General features: G+C 41.2%; 1 protein-coding gene and 1 pseudogene across 1 annotated transcript; both read left to right on the forward strand.

Moving 5' to 3' along the window:
- The first annotated feature begins 1,053 nt into the window (after window positions 1-1,053).
- Window positions 1,054-1,998, forward strand: LOC146379711 (olfactory receptor 8G17-like). Its single transcript, XM_084941314.1, has one exon. The coding sequence runs from the start codon at window positions 1,054-1,056 to the stop codon at window positions 1,996-1,998; it is 945 nt and encodes a 314-aa protein (XP_084797440.1).
- Window positions 1,999-4,363: 2,365 nt separating this feature from the next.
- Window positions 4,364-20,027, forward strand: LOC146379712 (olfactory receptor 8G17-like; annotated as a pseudogene).
- Window positions 20,028-20,539: the final 512 nt, after the last annotated feature.

Consider the following 20,539-nt stretch of genomic DNA (forward strand, 5'->3'; position numbering starts at 1 on the left):
GGACGAAGGAACGCAATAAAGCGCTCGCGGATCGCCACCGGACAGCCGCCCCTGAATATGTGGTGGGGCAGAAGGTATGGCTCTCCACTGCAGCTGATCTCGAGTGAATTGCAGTTGTTCTCTGGCTCTTCTTAAGGCTGGGGCTCTGAGCTATTCGTCGCTGGAATATTGAGTAAACCTCATCAGTATTGCCTGGCTTCATTGTGAATCAGTTGTTCCCGTGCTTGCCGCCGACTTACCCTCGTTTAAGTTTATAGGTTTATCTGGACCCGCCCGTTTTGACTCCTGGACCCCGTGAGTGTGAGTGGGTTGCTCGTGTGAGGAGTGTTTGAACAAGGAGCGGAGCAAGTGTGAAGAAGTGTGTATCCCCGGCCAATTGATTCCCGGGACCCTGGTGTTTCTCCCCCCCCTTCACGTGTACATAGCGCACCGGAGTGATTAATAAAGTGTTGTTGAACCGTGCTACCTCAGTCTGTGTCTGAGTCCGTCCACCACCGTGACAAACCTGGCTTAATAAATGAGATCTTTGCCAACTCGATCCGCTGTCACTATTACAAATTTACTTCTCCAATTCTATTAATATGAATTAAAGTCATTACATTTCTGTCAGTACCAGACTGCTAAAATAAAAGGGAGTAATGCAACACTGCTGAAACTGCTTCTGAAGCACTGCTTTTTGCACTCTATCTGCGTGTATCATAAGGAAAAGATGGAAAGAAATTCCAAAGGAATAACAAAGGAATTGCCTTGAGTTTTCATGAACAAAGCACCTTTGATCTTATTATCATTGCAATTACATCATTCAAAATCTGAGGCAATGTGGACACCCTCTGGGAGTCTGTGCCTATAAGACAGCGGAGAACAGTGACAAACAAGCTGTGCGTTGATGTATTAGTCTACCAACAGCTCTACATCAGCTTTTCTATAAATCAGCCTCATTGTTTTCACTACTATAAAGTTCCTTCTGTAACTTTTATTGTTTCTGATAAGATCATATGGACTTACTATCTCATAAGATCTGTAAGTGTAAAATAACAGCTTTGTTCTTTCAGGATGATGGAGAACTACACCTACAACAGCTACATCCTCCAGTTAGAGGGCTTAAACACTTCAAAGGATTCTCTCTACCCCGCCTTTCTTTTCTTGTTTTTCTCCTACTTGTTTATAATGATTATAAATGTGGGCATTACTATTTTGATTTTCATGAACAAGAATCTTCACCAGCCCATGTATCTCCTTTATTGCAACTTGCCATTGAATGATATTCTTGCAACCTCTATCGTGGTGCCCCGTTTGCTTATAGACCTTATGAGACCTCCATCTGAGCGCCTCATTAGTTATTATCAATGTGTTGTTCAGGCCTACATTGTGCACTTGGTTGGAACCACAAGTCACACTGTTCTCATGATTATGGCCTATGACAGATATGTGGCCATTTGTAATCCTTTTCACTATGTTTCCATAATGACCAACAAAATGATGATCAAGCTGACAGTTTGTGCCTGGGGAGTGGCCTTTGTTTTGGTCGGGATTCTTCTAGGTCTGACCACACGTCTGAGTCGATGCAGGACTTTGATCACAAACCCCTACTGTGACAATGCCTCATTGTTTAAACTTTCCTGTGAAAGTGTGGTCATTAACAACATCTATGGTATCACTTTCACTGTGGCTGTTTATGTGGGCTCTATAGGGGCAATAGTTCTTTCCTATACAAGCATTGCAGTGGTTTGTCTGACCAGTAAGAACAAGTCTTTGAACAGTAAAGCGTTGAAGACCTGCAGCACTCATCTGGTTGTTTATCTGATTATGACACTTAGTGGAATGACACGTGTTACTCTGCATCGCTTCCCTCAGTACACAGAGTACAGAAAAATCTTTGCTGTTCTGTTTGGTATATTTCCAGGCAGTCTGAACCCCATTATTTATGGTGTGCAGTCCAAAGACCTACAAAAAGCCCTTTTGAAGTTGTGCGTATCCAAGAAGGTTTTGGCATCATAAACAGAATGTGTTTCTGTTTGTTTTTATAGAAATTCAACATCTAAAGGGAGATCATCTCTGACAGCTATTTTAATCATAATTAGATGGAAGTTAATGTTTTTGCTGCTGTAAGAAACTAATGTATAAAACTTTAGTCAGCATTTCAAAATGTGCGTGTGTTTGTGTAAAATAAAAGCTTAAGCCAATCTGTGGTTTTGTCTCATTCATGAAGTTTAATTTACATTAGATGACGTTAAAGGCAAAAGCAAATATTCGCTATCTGCTGGTAAGCCTTTGTTAAACACAGACACAAGGACTGTGCAGTTTTATTGGAGCTAAATACATAATTAGTATTTAAGAAAGAACATAATGGTATGAAACCAGCAATAACACCCGGTTATACCGATGTAATGAATCTTAAAGGCCAAGAGAATACCTTTGCATGGAAGTAATTTTTAGTATTCTTACTTATACCATAGCTTTCATTTAAAACCAAAAAAGACAATCTCTGGACTTAAATCTGAGTGAGATGTTTATATGAACTTAAACAGGCCGTTTAAAATACAGCTGAATTAAAACAATACTGCAAAGGAGAGAGAGAGCTTTAATTAATCCAGTGACAAAAGACTCATTGGGAATAATTCACTAATATCAGCATGAAAACCTTCTTACCCCGTGAATAAATGTGTTTATTTACTTGCAAAAATTAGCTTGTATGAAAAATCCCTCACATTTATGACACATGCACACTAGCCAATTTTGTTCTTACTACTGTGCATATGTTGGCTAATCAGACTGGAACAGTGAATTAGGAACAGTTCACAAAATCAGCACATATCACCGTTTTGGTTCAGTATTGTATATGTAAGAAACTGAACCTAAACTGAAAGAATAAGGCAATTTGGCATTAGGCATGTCATTGTGATAATCTTAAGTGAGATTCTTGTACAGTAAAATTTGAGAAGTTGTTGATTTCCAAATGCATTTCATTTGTGAGGTAAACAAAACCCCCATTAAGATTGTTTTCTTTAAAATCATAAAGTTACTGCATAAAGTACATCAATAGTTACTCTTTCTCTCATGTTAACTCAAAGGAAAATGTTTTTAAAGAGTATGATTTTTATGCTAAAATACAATGACCCTGCCATCTGTCAGACCTTTTGTGCATGTTCAGAACACAAAGTGTATAAAGTTCAGTCTTTTTTTTTGACTCTTGGTCTGCTTCACCTTCTTCACTTTGGGGCCTAGTTGTCTGTGACAAAAAGAACTTACAAACAGAGATTAACAATAACCCAGTTATTTATAATACAATAAGGTTTTGGAGGGAAATGCACAAAGGGTTGGGCAGAGAAGATTTTTTTGACTCCTTTATTGAGAAACAAAGACTCAATAACGGGCTAAGGGTGATTTGTATTTAAACAACACACTGATGAACTTTCAGCAACTGGATTCAAATTTTAATATTCCTAGAGACAATTTTTTTGGGCTTCCTCCATGTTTGTAATTTTGTTAATTCTGAAATTTCACAATCTGCAGAAACAGCTATATATGAAGATTTGGAGACTTTTCTTATTAAACAAAAAGATAGAACTCATTTTATTTCTGCCTTTTATTCTTTACTATATACTCATAGTAGCAGCACATTGAGTGCTATTCATAAATGGGAGAGAGATCTTAATAATCAATATGTGGAGGAGGAGTGGAAACATAGCTAGATCTACTTTTACTTGCAACTGTTTGCAAGATACCCAATACAAAATTCGACACCGCCTAACTCCTAATGTCTCCATAACATTACACCTGATGTGTCTGTATCAAATGTCAAAAAGAAACTTGTACCTTTTCCATTACTTTTGGCAATGCAAACTAATTAAAAGATTTTGGAGTTTTATATCTCAAGATCTGAGTAATATTTTTAAGAATTGGATCCAAAAGGACCCTGGATATTTTATTCTTGGTTTACCTTCAAAAGAATTAACATTAACTTACTCACAGCGTAAATTATGTGATAAAACTATTGCTGTTAGCTCGGAAATGTTTTCTTATTCTTAACTGGGTTAACTTCCTAAGACCTGAACTCTTGCATTTTTAATTTCTCTTTGATATTTGGGCTGATTGGAACCTAATGAATGTAAAAACAAAGAATTGCTGTTTTTTTTGTTTTTTTTTACCCGATTTTTGTTTCTAAGAAAAATGAGAGCCACATATGAAGAAATTTGTTTTCAATTTTGATAAAACAGAGGCAGTGTAATGTTCTCGTAAGTGGATATCAGTCCATTGTGGAGCTAAATTTAGTATTTTGGTCTAGACAACCCAAAATGTGATTTTAGATAGTGACTGAATTGCTTTTGAAATGCCTTTGAAATTGTCTTGTTCTTTCAGGTCCATGCAAAATACAAACAACATCTTCACAATACAGCTGGAGGGTTTAAATGTCCCACAGGAAGCCACATACCCTATGTTTCTTTTTCTTTTTTTCTCCTACTTGTTTCTAATTGTTGCCAATGTGGGCATTGCTGTTTTTGTTTTTGTTGACAAGAGTCTTCACCAGCCCATGTATATCCTTTTTTGTAATCTGTCCATTAATGATTTATTTGGAAACTATCATGATCCCTCGTTTTCTTGTAGACATGTTGAGGCCTCCGTCTGAGCGCCTCATCAGTTATTATGAATGTGTGGTCCAAGCTTTCACCACACATATGTTTAGTACCACAGCTCACACAGTGCTTATGATAATGGCCTTTGACAGATATGTAGCCATCTGTAATCCTCTGCGTTATGCTGCAGTAATGACAAATAAGATGTTGACGAAGCTGACAGTTTCTGCCTGGGGGGTGGCCTTTGTTTTGGTTGGGATTCTGCCCTTGAGACTGGGCCGATGCAGAACTCTGATCAAAAGCCCCTATTGTGACAATGCTGCACTGTTTAACCTGTCCTGTGAGGATGTGTTCATTAACAATGTCTATGGCCTCACTTTCACTGTGCTTTTGTTCACAGGTTCTATCGGTAGCATGGTTCTTACCTATACTAAGATTACTGTGGTGTGTCTAACCACTAACAACAAGTCTTGGGATTCTGCTCAGTCTGACCTTGAGACTGGGCCGATGCAGAACTCTGTTGCAGCCCCTATTGTGACAATGCTGCATGTTGGGTCTGTCTAGCACAGGCCCACCGCTGGAACGAGACAATTTAAAACACAGCAAAAGCATTGAACACCAAGTAGGCAAAGTTCTTCGTGTTACTCATGCATGAGGGAGACCTGCCTGGAGCCAAGTGTCGTTCCACCCACTTGACCTCCGTCAGACTCTCGTCCGCTCCCCCGTAACACTGCTCTTTTATTAAGGTTAAGGTTACTTGAATATACATAGATTCATTAACATATGACGTCTACATACAAACAAAGAGTACCTTGCCTGTGCGTTGTGTAAGTGTGTGTGTGTGTGTGTGTGCCCCCATAAATGACTTCCCTAACCCTGCTGGTCTGGAAGTCCAGCAGTTCATCTAAACAAAAGGCACTTAGCCTAAAACAGATATAGACACGTTTATCCTACCATAAAACAATAAGACAAGGTACGACCTCTCCCATGCTCCCAGGGTGCTCTGGAATGCACACAAAGTTTGCAGACTATTAAGGATCAAACCTCTACCAATCTAAAACTCTAAGCATATATAAGTAGATATTTCTAAGCATAAATGACAATCAACAATACAAAACCTAACATTCCCCCCTTTTTGACCTTTATGCTAGAAAAGTTCCCAGTTATGATCACCTCATGTCTGACAGTGTCAATGCAAACATTTTTATACTCAGCATATGTCAAATCACCCTAAATTACTGTAAACGTACACAGTTTGACAAATGTATTAGCAGCTATCCCATTCCTCATTGATCTCATCCAAAGGCAAACTGCATCCTACAAGCAAACAAATGAATTGTTAATTTAATAGTTAAAATAAGAAAGTAACATTTTCAAAAACATCCCAGCTTGGTGGTGCTCCTCTGGGCATGCAAATCACATGTCTCTCTGCAGAGTGGTTTAAGTTCTGCAGGGCGTCATGAATGTCTCTTCCAGTTGTTTCCATCACTGTCCATAGGACCAGAGTCCAAACGTATGTAGAATAGAAATTCATACATACCAGTTGGTTTTGTTGTTTGTCAATGAGGCTTTCAGCTATCTCCAAAGCTGCAGGCCTCGTCAGCACTCTTGTTTTATGGCCTCTATCAACCCCCATCACCTCACTTCAGGCCTTCGTCCTGCGAGGGGGGTACTTATGACTCCTCCATTGTCCATGCTCTGCAGAAAAAATCCTCTGTGGAAAGGGTGCTGGATCCAGTCGTCTTACTGCTGTTATGATCCCAGCAGCCTTCAGAGTGTCATCGTATGCACAGTACAGTGGCACAGCATTAGGTGATGTTCATAGGAAACTGCTGTCATCACCACCATAGCTTCTGGTTCCTGTGCTTTTCACAGAATCATGATGCCATCCTTGGACTCCCTCTGCGATGTCGATGGAGCGTGGCATGCTCCCCTCACCCTTCAGGTGCCCGTCTGTTGTCCACAATCTCCTCTGTTGGCCTCTGGAAATCCCCCTTGGCACAGCTCTCATTCCAACGCAGTTTCGTGGTCCTTGCTGTGGCTCCGGAATCTGATCTCATGATGGGCCCCAAACAGCTCGACCTTTGACCTCAACCACTGCCTGGGCTGTCAGCTATGCCTGGAATGGTTCTCGCTTCTCACTGGGCCTCTGAAGATTTCTCATGAGATTCCTTTCAGCAATATTCTGACTGCTACACCTGTATTTCCTTGCTAGGAGGAAAAACTTCTATTTGGAGAGCATGTCAACAAATTTGGAGAGCATGTCAACAATCATCAAACCACATTTTTTAGTTCAGTGAACTTCACTTATAGGCCATCAAAGCCTCATCTGAACATGAATGCACCACTTGCATAGGTTTAATACCCGTTGAATGAACTGTTAATCACACAAATCACTGCAAAAATCATATAAAACATAGTTTAATGTTAATTCATTGTTTCATCTTAATCCTGGACCCCTCCTCTTGACGCATGGACACTCCCATGAGTCAACTCATCAAAACCAGATTCCTGTCTTAAAGAAAAAGGTTAGCTAGATCACGTCCCAGGCAACATCAGGGTGTCTCCTCCTCTGGAGCAGCACCACCCCGGACCTATAATCCTGCAATAAAAGATGTTAGTGTGTTTTGAATATTACGTTTGCTTAAAAACTGGCTCCGCCAGGAGCCTGCATACACGCCATCATGGCCTGAAATACAAGATCTGGAAGTGAAATCAAACTTCACACTTAAAGTAATAAAGTATTCAGCACCAGCAAGACAAGTGTCATGTGCAGGTTTTCTCAAATCAGTAAACTACAATTATTTCCATAATTTGCCTCAGACATGGATCATCCCATGTACTCAGTCAACATTAATGTAATCGGTGACTTCTCTTAAGCAAAGTCAGTCAACTCATCAATCACTAGGAGCTCAATAGTGGCCAGCTAATGAGCCCCATATTAAACTATTCCATAAACACTGCATCTATTATTTGTTTTTCTCATGTCACTTGTCCGCTTCTGCTGAATCCTCTACATGCACTCTTAGAAAAAACAAACATTAGCAACACACATTGACCATCCCGGTGGTCAGACGCAGGTCGACAGGTTCCAGAGGTGCTATAAAAAGACCATAAAGCTAGCCATCCATAGCTGTGGAAAGGAGTGACACTAGTTTCAGCACAGGGAATGTCTCACATGTTATTCACATTGTCAAAATAACCTTTACATTTCCCCAAAAACACAGTGTAACAGCATCACCAACTCATAACCTGTAAACACAGTTTTCTTCATACATGAACCCAGAAATCCTGTCGTAGAAAAACATCAACCAGCTGTTCTGTTATAAATCACATGATCAACTCACATGAAGAACTGTAATGCTGTAGAGAAGAAAATGCAAATGTTAGCGCTGCACAGATGTATACACACTTTCTCACAGTTACCTCTGTAAGCAACACAAGATAGTGAATAACACCCCTGGTAGATGCACAGACACAGAAAGTGGCATTCAAAAGGTTAAATCGTCATGCAACCTCGGATGTTGCTGTCATCTTTCTGCTCCTGTAAAAAGAAACACACATAGATTCATCTGCACCTTTGTCAGGTGGGGGTTAACTTCGCACAGTGATGTCAGTCAGTCTGTCAGCTTCTGTCAGCTTTTACCAGTCATTTTTTCTCTTTCACTCATTCATTCCTACATTCATTCATTCTTTCTTTGCTGATAGTGAAACCTATCATCACATTTAGTTTCCACTCTCAGCAAAATGACATCATTCAAAAGAAAAAGAAGAATTTTAGATCGGATTACCTCGCTGAATCCTTTTTGGGCAGGGACCCTCTTTTTAATTGTCCCAGATAAGTGGCTTTCTCCTGAGCCCATTTTAATGTGGAGAAGCTCACTTGCAACAATTTTCTCGACGACGTGTCGTACAGCGCTTTCTGTTCTAATCGTGCAGATCTGCTCAGAGATTATCGAACAAAACTTTCAGTGCACTGTGAAAGTATCAAAATAAAAAGGCCTTGTTAAGTCATGACACAAGCTCCTCATCTCAGGAGGGTAAATCATACCATTAGCATGATTTATCATACCATCATGCTAATTGGCAGGCTCAACTTCACAACAAAAGAAAAACCATCAGCTAGATTCACTCCAAACCATCCATCAGCCACACAACACACAACATAACCCTAATATGTTATTAGATATGAGTTTAATCCCCAGGTCTGTGCTTTTCACTCATTTACGCCACAGATCTATTTTATCCAGTTTTTCTTTTTTCCCGTCATCACAAAACATGTGACATGTTGTCATGCACTTCACAAAAGAAGTTTGTTCTGACGTATTCAGAGTTGTGTATCTAGGTACAGGATTCACTCGCACATCAAACAGGAAACTCAGTGTTTTAGAGTCTCCACTCAACACACAACAAACTCCAAACATCCCATTCACTCGTGCTAGAATTCAATCACCTTTCATTAATCTAAGAACGATCAACTAATTTGCATATCAGCTATTAACCCACTAAGATGACAGGACAACAGAAATGCATGTTCAAAATCTTATCACAAAAATTCCCTCAGTAAATTACTTGTACTGCATCAATCAAGCAGGAAGCATCTCCCAATTTACTATATCAACGACTAAATTTATTGTCTGATCACTGGATGGTCAAACCAGAATCTTTTTTTTCCACGAAAATTAAACTGTTGTCCTGCAACCTAGAGAGTTAATTGTCAGCATTGGATAAATTCAGTATTTGATAACAAGTTTCTGTTAAATTTACACTATTTTAACACTGATGAGAGATAACAAGCTGATCTTCATTGCATGTGTGTTTGTGTTATTAGGCGGGTTTAATCAATGTCTGTGGAGCTGCATCTCCAGCAGGGCATGTTCTTAAAGCTGCCTTTGCTACACACTTCTCTGCTATTATTTGATCATTTCTTAACTACTTTGCTATGAGTCCACTGGTCTTTGCATCACTTTTCATCACACTAAGTGACTTGGACAAGATGATAAACAGACTCACATGCTCAAGATGCTGCCTAATCTTCATGAGCTCTCTTGTGTTTGTGTTAGTAGGGTTAATGCATGTTCTGCTTGTGTGTGTGATTTTGTATATGTTTCTTTTTTGCAGTGTTTCAGATTCCTTCTCAATTTTCCAACTTAAGCAGTCAGTTTTCTTTTCCCCTGGTTTGCTAACCCAAATTTTGATTTCCCACATTAAACAACAGCATTCTCACTTACTCTCACTCTGTTGTCCTCTCCCACTTCAGCAGTCCAATAGCCAGCAGTTCTCCTTCAGCTTCGTCCTGTGTTCCACTGTCTCTTCTTGCCATTTTCTCCAAAGGTGGCAAATGTCAAACTCCAACAGTCTCCTCAGTTCTCCTCATAAGTTCTTGTCACATGCACAGTGAAGTTGCAGCTTGTTGGAAACACAGTGCCATTCATCCAATCAGTCAGGATGATGGGTTTGCTCTTCTTCTCCGATGCAGTTTGTCCACACTGCTGCTGCTTGCTGGGTCTCTTTGCTCAGGACTTTGCTGCTGTCTCTTTATCTGCCATGTTATTGCTCTTTGGAACTGCATTCCTTGTCTTCAGGGAGGAGTGAGAGCTCGCTTGTGAGTTTGAGAGACACATGGTGCTGTAAATAAGTTAGCCAGAAACTTGGCCTGAATGTTTCCAATGATGTTAAACTATAACTGTCTTCCGACCGCTGCATGTGGAAAATTGATTCAGGTCTGCTTTTCACCTGAAAGTGACAAACTAAGACATTTTCATTATTATCATCACTGCTTAACTCACATCTCTCTCTCTGTTTTTGTGAACAGTCCTTTCTTAAAAGCAGAAAATGAGATTGTAGTTGTTCTTGGCTGATCAACACAAAACCTTTTTCCTATGATTATTTTTCATCTACAATGTAAATTTAGTCTCTTTTTTACTCTTTTGTTTTTTGTTTTTTTCCTTTACAATAGCTGGTGACCTGCAGAATCACCGCTCTCACAATCAGAGGCAATTACTTTTACACAGCGCACAAAAACACTGTGACGTCAGACACATTCACACTCCCTTTTTTCATCTGTGCAAATAAATCATATGGCTGATGGCATGTGCCATGGTGATCCATAAGTATGAGCACAAGTTTATTTAATAATTTTTCAACCCAACAAAACAAATAACAAAAACATGATGCTGATGCTATGAACACTCTACACACATGAGTCAAGATGCAGAAAAACTGCTGCGCATCTGAAAGAAGAAGCTGAACTCACGGACACGCTGCACACTCCAGTTATCATAGTTCTGTTTCCCTCTCTTTGATGAGTTCTCAGCCAGCTCTCGATCTGATCATGTGTAGCTTGCTCATCAGCTCAGAAGAGACTGCAACGCAACCTCACACAGTGGTTGCGTGCTTTGCCCACAGTGGCAAAGACTTGCACTTTCATATTCAATTCAACTTCCTCGTCAAGTAGTTTTAGCTGCTTCATACAGGGTTCAGCATGTTAGTTGTTTTCATAGGTGTGCTCTATATCTCAGCAATGGCTCATAATAAGACGACAGTCTTTCACACAGGTCAAGTGCCTCTATGCACGTAATTAGTTAAAATATTTACCTGCAGATTACTTTTAACAACTGACACAGACGTACACAAACAACACAAAATAGGCCTTTAAATTTCCCCAGCCTGCGTGAACCCGCACGGCCGTTGAGCTCCTGGACTCGCGTGTACCCGCGCAGTCACTAAGCTGCACCTGCCTGCGTGAAACCGCACGGCATAGGCGTCGCTCTCTTTTGTTTATAAGCCTGCGATTAACCGCACAGCTCAGGTCTGCGTGAAACCCGCGCGACCGTGCTCGCGTGTACCCGCGCAGCTAAGGAGCCGTCGCTCTCTTTCCTTTATAAGCCTGCGATTAACCAAACGGCTCAGGTCCGCGTGAAACCTGCGCGACCATGCTCGCGTGCACCCGCGCAGCTACAGCGCTCTTCTTTGTACAGTACTTACTTGGTGTTGCTCTTGCATTAATCTCGAATCCCGTCAATCACCATCCAGCGAGGAGAAAAAACAGACAGCTAATCCACCGGCCCGATGACGAATTCTCACGTCTCGGGACTTTACTACAGGAACTTCTATACGTCCTGGCTGACGTCTTTCGGCGTGTCTCTTTTTCCCCTCGGTGAATGTCAATTCTAGGGCTCTGGCTCCGAAGGACCAATTAATGTTGGGTCTGTCTATCTCAGGCCCACCGCTGGAACGAGACAATTTAAAACACAGCAAAAGCATTGAACACCAAGTAGGCAAAGTTCTTCGTGTTACTCATGCATGAGGGAGACCTGCCTGGAGCCAAGTGTCGTTCCACCCACTTGACCTCCGTCAGACTCTCGTCCGCTCCCCCGTGACACTGCTGTTAAGTCTAATTGTTGAATGTTGCCATTGTGTTTCTTAAATTTGTACAGTCTTAGTTCAAGCAGTAGGATCAAAGCCATTCCTTTGATCCTGACCACCTCTCCAACCACTCTGTGCTGGGGGAGGTTTTATTGCAGATACATCCTATCTGAAAGATCTGTTTCTTTTGATGTAAGCTTCCTGGGTTTACGACCCTTTGGTCAGCAGGAGGTCTGACACACACACACACACACACACACTTACAGAAGTTCACACATATACATACAAATGCTTTGTCTCAGAACCAAGGGGGCGTGGCTTTGTTCTGACGTGTTTTGTGTGAACTGTGTCTCAATAAAAAGAGCAGGAGGAGGTCAGATCTGGGGGTCATTTTCGTGGTGGACACAGACGAGGCCTCCCTTGCGCAAATAATCGATCGATCGACTGTCTTGTTTTCTTCATGATGAATAAGTCTCTAGAATTAGCGGGGCTTGTGGAAACACAGACCCAACATTTATTTGGTCCTTCGGAGCCGGAGCCTAAAACATCGCATCCACCGAGGAGAGGGAGAGGACGCCACCGCAACGTCTGGGATGATTGACGTAAAGCCCTGGTGTTCTTGGCGTGTCACCAGGCTGGGAAGTTTGCGCCTGAACTCCCCTCGGGATGGATGACGATTGACGGGATCCAGAGACTCTTCCCATGAACGTAAACAAACAGTGAGTACAGAAGGCCTTAGAGAGCGGCTACGTGACCCTGCGTTGAACGCAGGTACGGGAGCGCGCTAGCCGCGTGAGAGACGCAGGCTTCTCCACCGTGTGGAGCGTAGAGATAACCTAGGTTCGGTGACTCCGCCGTGAAGAGAGTCCGGAATCTCCGCCATTTGGGGCGTTAGAGAGTGTCCGAAGGTTGAATTCTCCGCCATATGGGGTGTTTGAGAGTTTTCAACAGAGAGCGCTAGCTGTGCGTGTAGACGCAAGCGATAGGCCTATGTTGTGTGTGTGTGCGGGCCAGACGTGGTCTGCGTGAGTGTGGCTGATTGTTGTCTTGTAATGGAGAATAAACTGTGTAAGTCTGCCTTGAAAGAGGATGAAATACACTGCAAAGTTTTCATTGGGCAGCACGTGGTGTGTGGATTGTTGACGAATGAAGTGTAATTGTGATCTAAGCAGAAGTGAGTGTGAGCGTGTCTGACGTCACGGTGTGTGTGAAAAGGTATCCAGCTGGGGCAGACGTGATTCTGCAGATCACCTGCCCAGTGGACAAAAAGAAATAAAATAGTTGTGTGGATGAATGATAGCACGAAGAGTGTTTGGTGTTTCTCAGTCTGAAACAGCTGTAATGCTATTTTCTGTTTTGGAGAAAAGTACAGTTTAAAAAAAAAAAAAACCAGACAGAGAGATGTATGTTGTTTAAGCAGTGATGAGAATAATGAAAATGTGATGAGAGAGGAACACAAAAACATACAGAAAATGCATTAACCATACTAACCCTACATGCATATACACAATAAATGATACTCATGAAGACCAGACAGCATCTTAAGCATGAGATTCTGTTTGCCATCTTGTCCAAGTCACTAGTAAGATGAAAGTGATACATAGACTAGTGGACTGAATATTATAGGAGGACAGATGGTTGCATCATAGAGGAGAAAACAGAATGCTGATGAGAGGTCTTAAATGAGTGAGCTGAGTGAGCTGATTGTGAGTTTCTGGTGTGTGAAGAAGTTTTACCATGGCACACATTTGGTTACATGAGAAGAAACTTATTATGTGCCAAGACAACAGGGTTATGCTGTATGTTGTGTGTATGGCTGATTTGGATGAATGTTTGAGATTAAACTGGCTGTTGATTTGTCTTTTGTTATTAAGTTGAGCCTGCCAATTGGGTTGTTACGATTTACCCCCCTGGCATGAAGAACACGTGTCATGACTTAAACAAGGCCTTTCTTTCCTTTGCTTTCCTTTATTTTCTTTCTTTTCTTTTATTTTGTTACTTTCATGGTGCACTGAAAGTTTTGTTTGATGATCTCTGTTTGAGCAGATCTGCACGATTAGAACCGAAGCGTCGTCGAAAAAACTGTTGCAAAGTGAGCTTCTCCAAAATTAAAATGCGCTCAGGAGAAAGTCACTTATTTGGGACAATTAGGAAACAAGTTCCTGTCCAAAAGGATTCAACGAGGAAATCCAGTCTAAATTATTTTTCTTTTTGAAATGACGTCGTTTTGCTGAGCGTGGAAACGAATGCGACGATAATTTCCACAATCAGCAAAAGAAGGAATCACTGAGTGAATGAGTAAGAATTTTAAAATAAATGGGGAACTGACTGACTGACAAAAGCTGACAAGACTGACTGACTTAACACCATTGTGTGAAGTTAACCCCCACCTGACAAAGGTGTGGATGTATCTCTGTGTGTGTCTCTGTTGCAGGAGCAGAAGGAGACCACAGGAGGAAATTTGGGTCACATGACTATGTGAACTCTGAAAATTTAACCTTTTTAGTTTAAAAATTTTTCTGTGTCTGTGAATTTACCAGGTACCATTCACTACCTTATGTTGCTCACAGAGATTACTGTGAGAAAGAGTGTATACACCTGTGCAGCGCTAACATTTACATTTCTTTTTACAGCAGATGGTTAATCATGTGATTTGATCATGTGATTTACAGCAGGACACAACTTAATGATGTTTTTCTACCACAGGATTACTGAGATTTTGTGTGAAGGAAAATTGTAGTTACAGGCTATATGTTGATGATGAAATTACACTGTGTTGTTGAGAGAATGTTGGAGAAAATGTGAATGTTACAGGGGAGAAATTAATACAGTTTGAGACATACTGTGTTTGAAACCAGTGTTACTTTTCCACAGCGAGTGTTAACTTTATGACTTTTCACAGCTCCTCTGGAATCTGGATGGCCGACACCTGACAACCAGGATGAACCGTGTGTTTGGCTAATGTTTGTTTTTCTTTAAGAGTGCTTGTAAAGGATTCAGCACAGACAGACAAGTGACAATTGAACAGAGGTGCAGTGGTTACAGAATAGTTACATGGAGCTCGTTATCTGACCGCTATTGGGCTCATGGTGAGTGACAAACTTAAGGAAAGTCACTGATTACAATGTGGAATGACATTGAGATGTTAAATAATTTGGAACAAATTATGGGAAAAAGTAGGAGTTTAATGAGTTTAGAATAAACCTGCAATGATACTTGTCTCTGTGACGCTGAATACTTTATTACTCTTATGATCTATAGTTGGTTGCAAATGTGTAGTTGTTTTAACTTTAAGACTTTGTCTTCCAGGATACAGGCTCCAGGTGGAGCTGGGAGTTAAACAAGCTTAACATGTAACTGCTGACTAATGTTTTTACACAGGGTTACAGGTTGGAGTATGGCTGCTCCAAGTGGGAAACCCTGGAGATTGTTTTAGAGAGAATGTGCAACATTCTTGTGCATGTCTCATTGGGGAGTTGACACATGGCGAAAGTCGTGTGGCGAGAGGAGTGTCATTTTTCAATTTGTAGATGTCGTGAGGTGCCATGACGAGAAGGAGTGACTCAGAGGATTGTCCACAAGATGGAAGCTGAGGCCTGGAGAGAGTCTTCAGGAGGATCGGAGATCACCTTCAGCACAGAGAGCTGTGCTACTGGGCTTCCAAAGGATTGTCACGAGGAGATCATCACGAGGAGACTTTGAATAGCAAATCTTAAATAAGATGAAAGAGTTTCGACGTTGACGTTAAGGAAGACAACTAAGGTGTACGACGTGCTCTGCCTTAAAAATCTTCAGCAGCGTTGGAAAATGGAACCTGAGGGAGCGTGCCAAGCTCCAGAAAGTGACAGCGCAGAGGAGGTCCAGTGATGGACTTGTGGTTCTGTGAACAGCACAAATGCCAGGTGACTGTAAAATAACTAACAGCACTTTTTCCACAAGTGAAGCCAGTAACTTACTATCCTAAAAGATTAGCTTTAGTTGCTTGTGTTTTACCTCCATGCGTGAGATCAGTATGTGCAGCAGCTTAAGCTGTACAATGTTTCAGGAAATAGTTTATTTCACCTTTTGACACTGTTAGTTCCACACGAGGTAGATGTTTACTACTGCAGACTAAACTTACATTTCTGTCACCTACAAGACACTTGCCTTTAATGTTACTGTTACTCTCACAACCACACATATTACCATAAAGTGGTGCACAATTCTGAATCTGTAAACCCTTTTTGCCAACGAAAGAAGAGGGCACTTCTCATGAGTAGCACGTGGAGAAGAACTGTAAGCCGAGGGATGACTTAATAGCTGTGCCACTCGTTGAGGGAAAGGTTTGGTTTGTTGATGATTTGAGTTTTACAACAGCAGAGGGACAGGCTAGAACAGGTTTTACTGTAGCAAACAGTGAGAAAGTTATCTATGCATGACAACTAACATGTTTCATATTTGCTTAAGCAGCAGAGATTCTAGCTTTAACGGAAGCGTGTAAAGCTGCAGAGAGACAATATACCCTGATAGCCAGTATGCATTTGCTACATTACATTTCTTTGTAGTGCAGTAAGTGAGACGAGGTGTGACAACCTCTACAGGGACACCTGTAGAACACACCAAACTCTTGCAAAATCTGCTGGAGGCAGTGTTATTAACCAGTGGAATTGCCGTTTGTAAATGTGCAGCACACATGTGAGGGAAAGATCCAGTTGCATTAAGGAAAGTTTTTGCAGATAACATTGCAAAAGAGGCAGCTTTAGGAGAACATGGTGTTCATATTTTAGCAGTACAACATCAGCAGACATGTAGGGCCACTCACCTATGGCAGGAAAACAGTTGTGGCTCACCAAGGGAGCGAGCTTGCAGGTTGGTGTTTATTATCTGTGTGATAAACCAATACTGCCTAATAATTTGTATAAGACTGCTGCTATTTTGAGCCATGGGCCATGCCATGTCTCAACAGGAGGGAGATGAGCAGTCGTTATACTCACTCTAGAAGTAGTTTATACTTTAGGATTATTAAATACTTTAAAAAAAATTTGCAGGCAGAGAGAACTAATAGAACAGTAAAGTTAAGACTTAGGAAGACAGGCAGGACATGGTTAGACTGTATAGAATTAGTTAAGATATACATGAGGATTACTCCAACAGAATGGTCTGACTCTTTGAGATTACATATGTTAGAGCATTTAGAGTTCTAGTCTTCTGTAGTGATGATAGAAGAGCAGAAGAGAGAGCATATTAGCAGATTAGATCCTTGAAATGTTTAAAAGTAAAGAAGTCATGAGAACAAATGATCTGCCAGATGATTCTGTTTCTCTGCAGGAGCAGAGTCTGAAGTCTGGAGATTGGATGTTGATAAGGCCATGGAGAGGAAGTGCTGGTCCAGTCCACGGTGGAAGGTCCCTATCGGGTGCTGCTGACAACGACCACAGCAGTGAAGATTGCTGGAAGAAACACTTGGATACATCAAGCGTACTGCAAGAAGGTGACACACATCCAGGCCAGCTCGGAGTAAGTGGCAGGAAGACCGGGTACAAAGGGGGGGGGAAGCCTCCAGGGCCCTTCGTCTCAATCCGGTGAAGAAACCAACTGAGCCACAGGTACTCATCAGAATGGCTGGGAATGTGTTGTGCATCTTCTTGAGCCTGTGGACCCAGAGTGGGATGACAGGGAGCGCACTGGGACAGAGCAACCCACACCCAGTGCCCGCATGGGTTTTCAACAACTACTGGTGGCAGTTTAAGAACACAACCGCTCACATAAACAACGAGACCAATGGTTATGCTTGTGATGCCACTGGCTACACATTCTTCTGGACTGTGGCCATATAGCATCACTGAGAGCGAGACAGTTTGTTTGGTTGCTTTAGCAACACATCCAGGAGTAAACCTACCTGGAACACTGCTAACTTTTCAACTCCTCGGAACTTGAATGGAAGGTCGATTCACCAGTAGCTGGGAAGGTGAACTGCTCTGGTACGACAGACCTGCTCGTCTGACCCAAAGAATATGACTTGTTGCAGGACATTGAACAGTTAAACGAACTGGAAACAGGTCAATTGCCTATGTGCATAAAGGACAATGGATTAGTCCAAGTTGGAGATTTACCATGGAACATGGCAACATCACCTATTCTTTTGTCTTCTGCAAGAAGGATGTAAACAGAGAAGCCTTTTGTCTACATTTACATCATGAACACTTGAGGTTTTGAGCCAAGAAGATCAAAACACCTTGATCCAATTTCCTTTACAAAGCTTTTTCTGTGGTGACAACAGGACAGGAGAAGAGTTGTAAATGCAGATAATTCGCCAGTTGACTCTAACCCCCACAGGATGCCTACAGTGAGATTTGGGGGGTTGATAGGAGTCATAAAGAAGGGTGTTGACCAGGCTGCAGCTTTGAAGTTAGCTGAGAGCCACATGGACAAACAATAAAGTCAACTGATGCGTTTAAATGCCTATGTCTGTATACAGTTGGATTGTAGTGACATATGATTTTTGAGAATGATGATTCTTCTTGTTCGACTGTTGACATTCAGTTGTTTACTTGCAGAACTACATAATGAATTGCACGGCAGGAGTAGAGCCGCCACAAGGCTGGAAAGCTTGGTTACTGTCTGGTCCTTGGTGGCATCTTCTTTTGAAAATATTAATTCCTGTTTTTGGACTGTTGACATTGATTTGCTTATGTATAGGATGTAGTTTACTGTGTATGAATGAAATCTACACTGACACTGTCCAAACAAAGGGTGCATAAGTTGAAATTTAAGTATACAATGACAAAAAGGAGGGAAATGTTAAGTCTAATTGTTGAATGTTGCCATTGTGTTTCTTAAATTTGTACAGTCTTAGTTCAAGCAGTAGGATCAAAGCCATTCCTTTGATCCTGACCACCTCTCCAACCACTCTGTGCTGGGGGAGGTTTTATTGTAGATACATCCTATCTGAAAGATCTGTTTCTTTTGATGTAAGCTTCCTGGGTTTACGACCCTTTGGTCAGCAGGAGGTCTGACACACACACACACACACACACACACACTTACAGAAGTTCACACATATACATACAAATGCTTTGTCTCAGAACCAAGGGGGCGTGGCTTTGTTCTGACGTGTTTTGTGTGAACTGTGTCTCAATAAAAAGAGCAGGAGGAGGTCAAATCTGGGGGTCATTTTCGTGGTGGACATAGACGAGGCCTCCCTTGCGCAAATAATCGATCGATCGACTGTCTTGTTTTCTTCATGATGAATAAGTCTCTAGAATTAGCGGGGCTTGTGGAAACACAGACCCAACACTGCTCTTTTATTGAGGTTACATGAATATACATAGGTTCATTAACATATGACGTCTACATACAAACAAAGAGTACCTTGCCTGTGTGTTGTGTAAGTGTGTGTGTGTGTGTGTGTGTCTGTGTGTGTGTGTCCCCATAAATGACTTCCCTAACCCTGCTGGTCTGGAAGTCCAGCAGTTCATCTAAACAAAAGGCACTTAGCCTAAAACAGATATAGACACGTTTATCCTACCATAAAACAATAAGACAAGGTACGACCTCTCCCATGCTCCCAGAGTGCTCTGGAATGCACACAAAGTTTGCAGACTATTAAGGATAAAACCTCTACCAATCTACAACTAATTATGAAACTCTAAGCATATATAAGTAGATATTTCTAAGCATAAATGACAATCAACAATACAAAACCTAACACTGCACTGTTTAACCTGTCCTGTGAGGATGTGTTCATTAACAATGTCTATGGCCTCACTTTCACTGTGCTTTTGTTCACAGGTTCTATCGGTAGCATGGTTCTTACCTATACTAAGATTACTGTGGTGTGTCTAACCACTAAGATCAAGTCCTTGAACAATAAAGCCTTGAAGACCTGCAGCACTCACCTGGTTGCATATCTGATTTTTCTTCAGTGGTATGTCCATAATCACTCTGCATCGCTTTCCTGAATACTCAGGGAGCAGAAAAATTCTTGCTGTCCTGTATCACATCATCCCTGGAAGCCTCAATCCCATCATTTATGGTATGCAATCCAAAGAGATAAAAAAATTTGTATCAAAAGTTAAGTTAAAGAAGGTTTTGCCATTATATTAAAGACAATATTCAGGGTTATTTGAACAGTTTGAAGTGACATATTAATGTTTTTTAAACTGACAGTGTGCAGAGATTGTAACCTGGCTTAATAAATGAGATCTTTGCCAACTCGATCCGCTGTCACTATTACAAATTTACTTCTCCAATTCTATTAATATGAATTAAAGTCATTACATTTCTGTCAGTACCAGATTGGTAAATTAAAAGGGAGTAATGCAACACTGCTGAAACTGCTTCTGAAGCACTGCTTTTTGCACTCTATCTGCGTGTATCATAAGGACAAGATGGAAAGAAATTCCTTGTCAAAATAAAAGATATCTGAATTAATTGAAATGGTAAAATGCTTGTTCCTACTTATTTGGTAACTTGTGGGTGTTGTGTGCCTTCTATTGGAGGATTATTGGTAAGAGCCCTGATAACAAAGGAATTGCCTTGAGTATTCATGAACAAAGCACCTTTGATCTTATTATCATTGCAATTACATCATTCAAAATCTGAGGCAATGTGGACAC

The sequence above is a fragment of the Perissodus microlepis genome, chromosome 10, assembly GCF_051167445.1.
Source record: "Perissodus microlepis isolate ML-2025 ecotype Zambia chromosome 10, ASM5116744v1, whole genome shotgun sequence".
NCBI lineage: Eukaryota > Metazoa > Chordata > Actinopteri > Cichliformes > Cichlidae > Perissodus > Perissodus microlepis.

Excerpts from the sequence above, each read along its gene's own strand:
- LOC146379711 (XM_084941314.1), top strand. The coding sequence starts at position 1,054 with ATGATGGAGAACTACACCTACAACAGCTACATCCTCCAGTTAGAGGGC.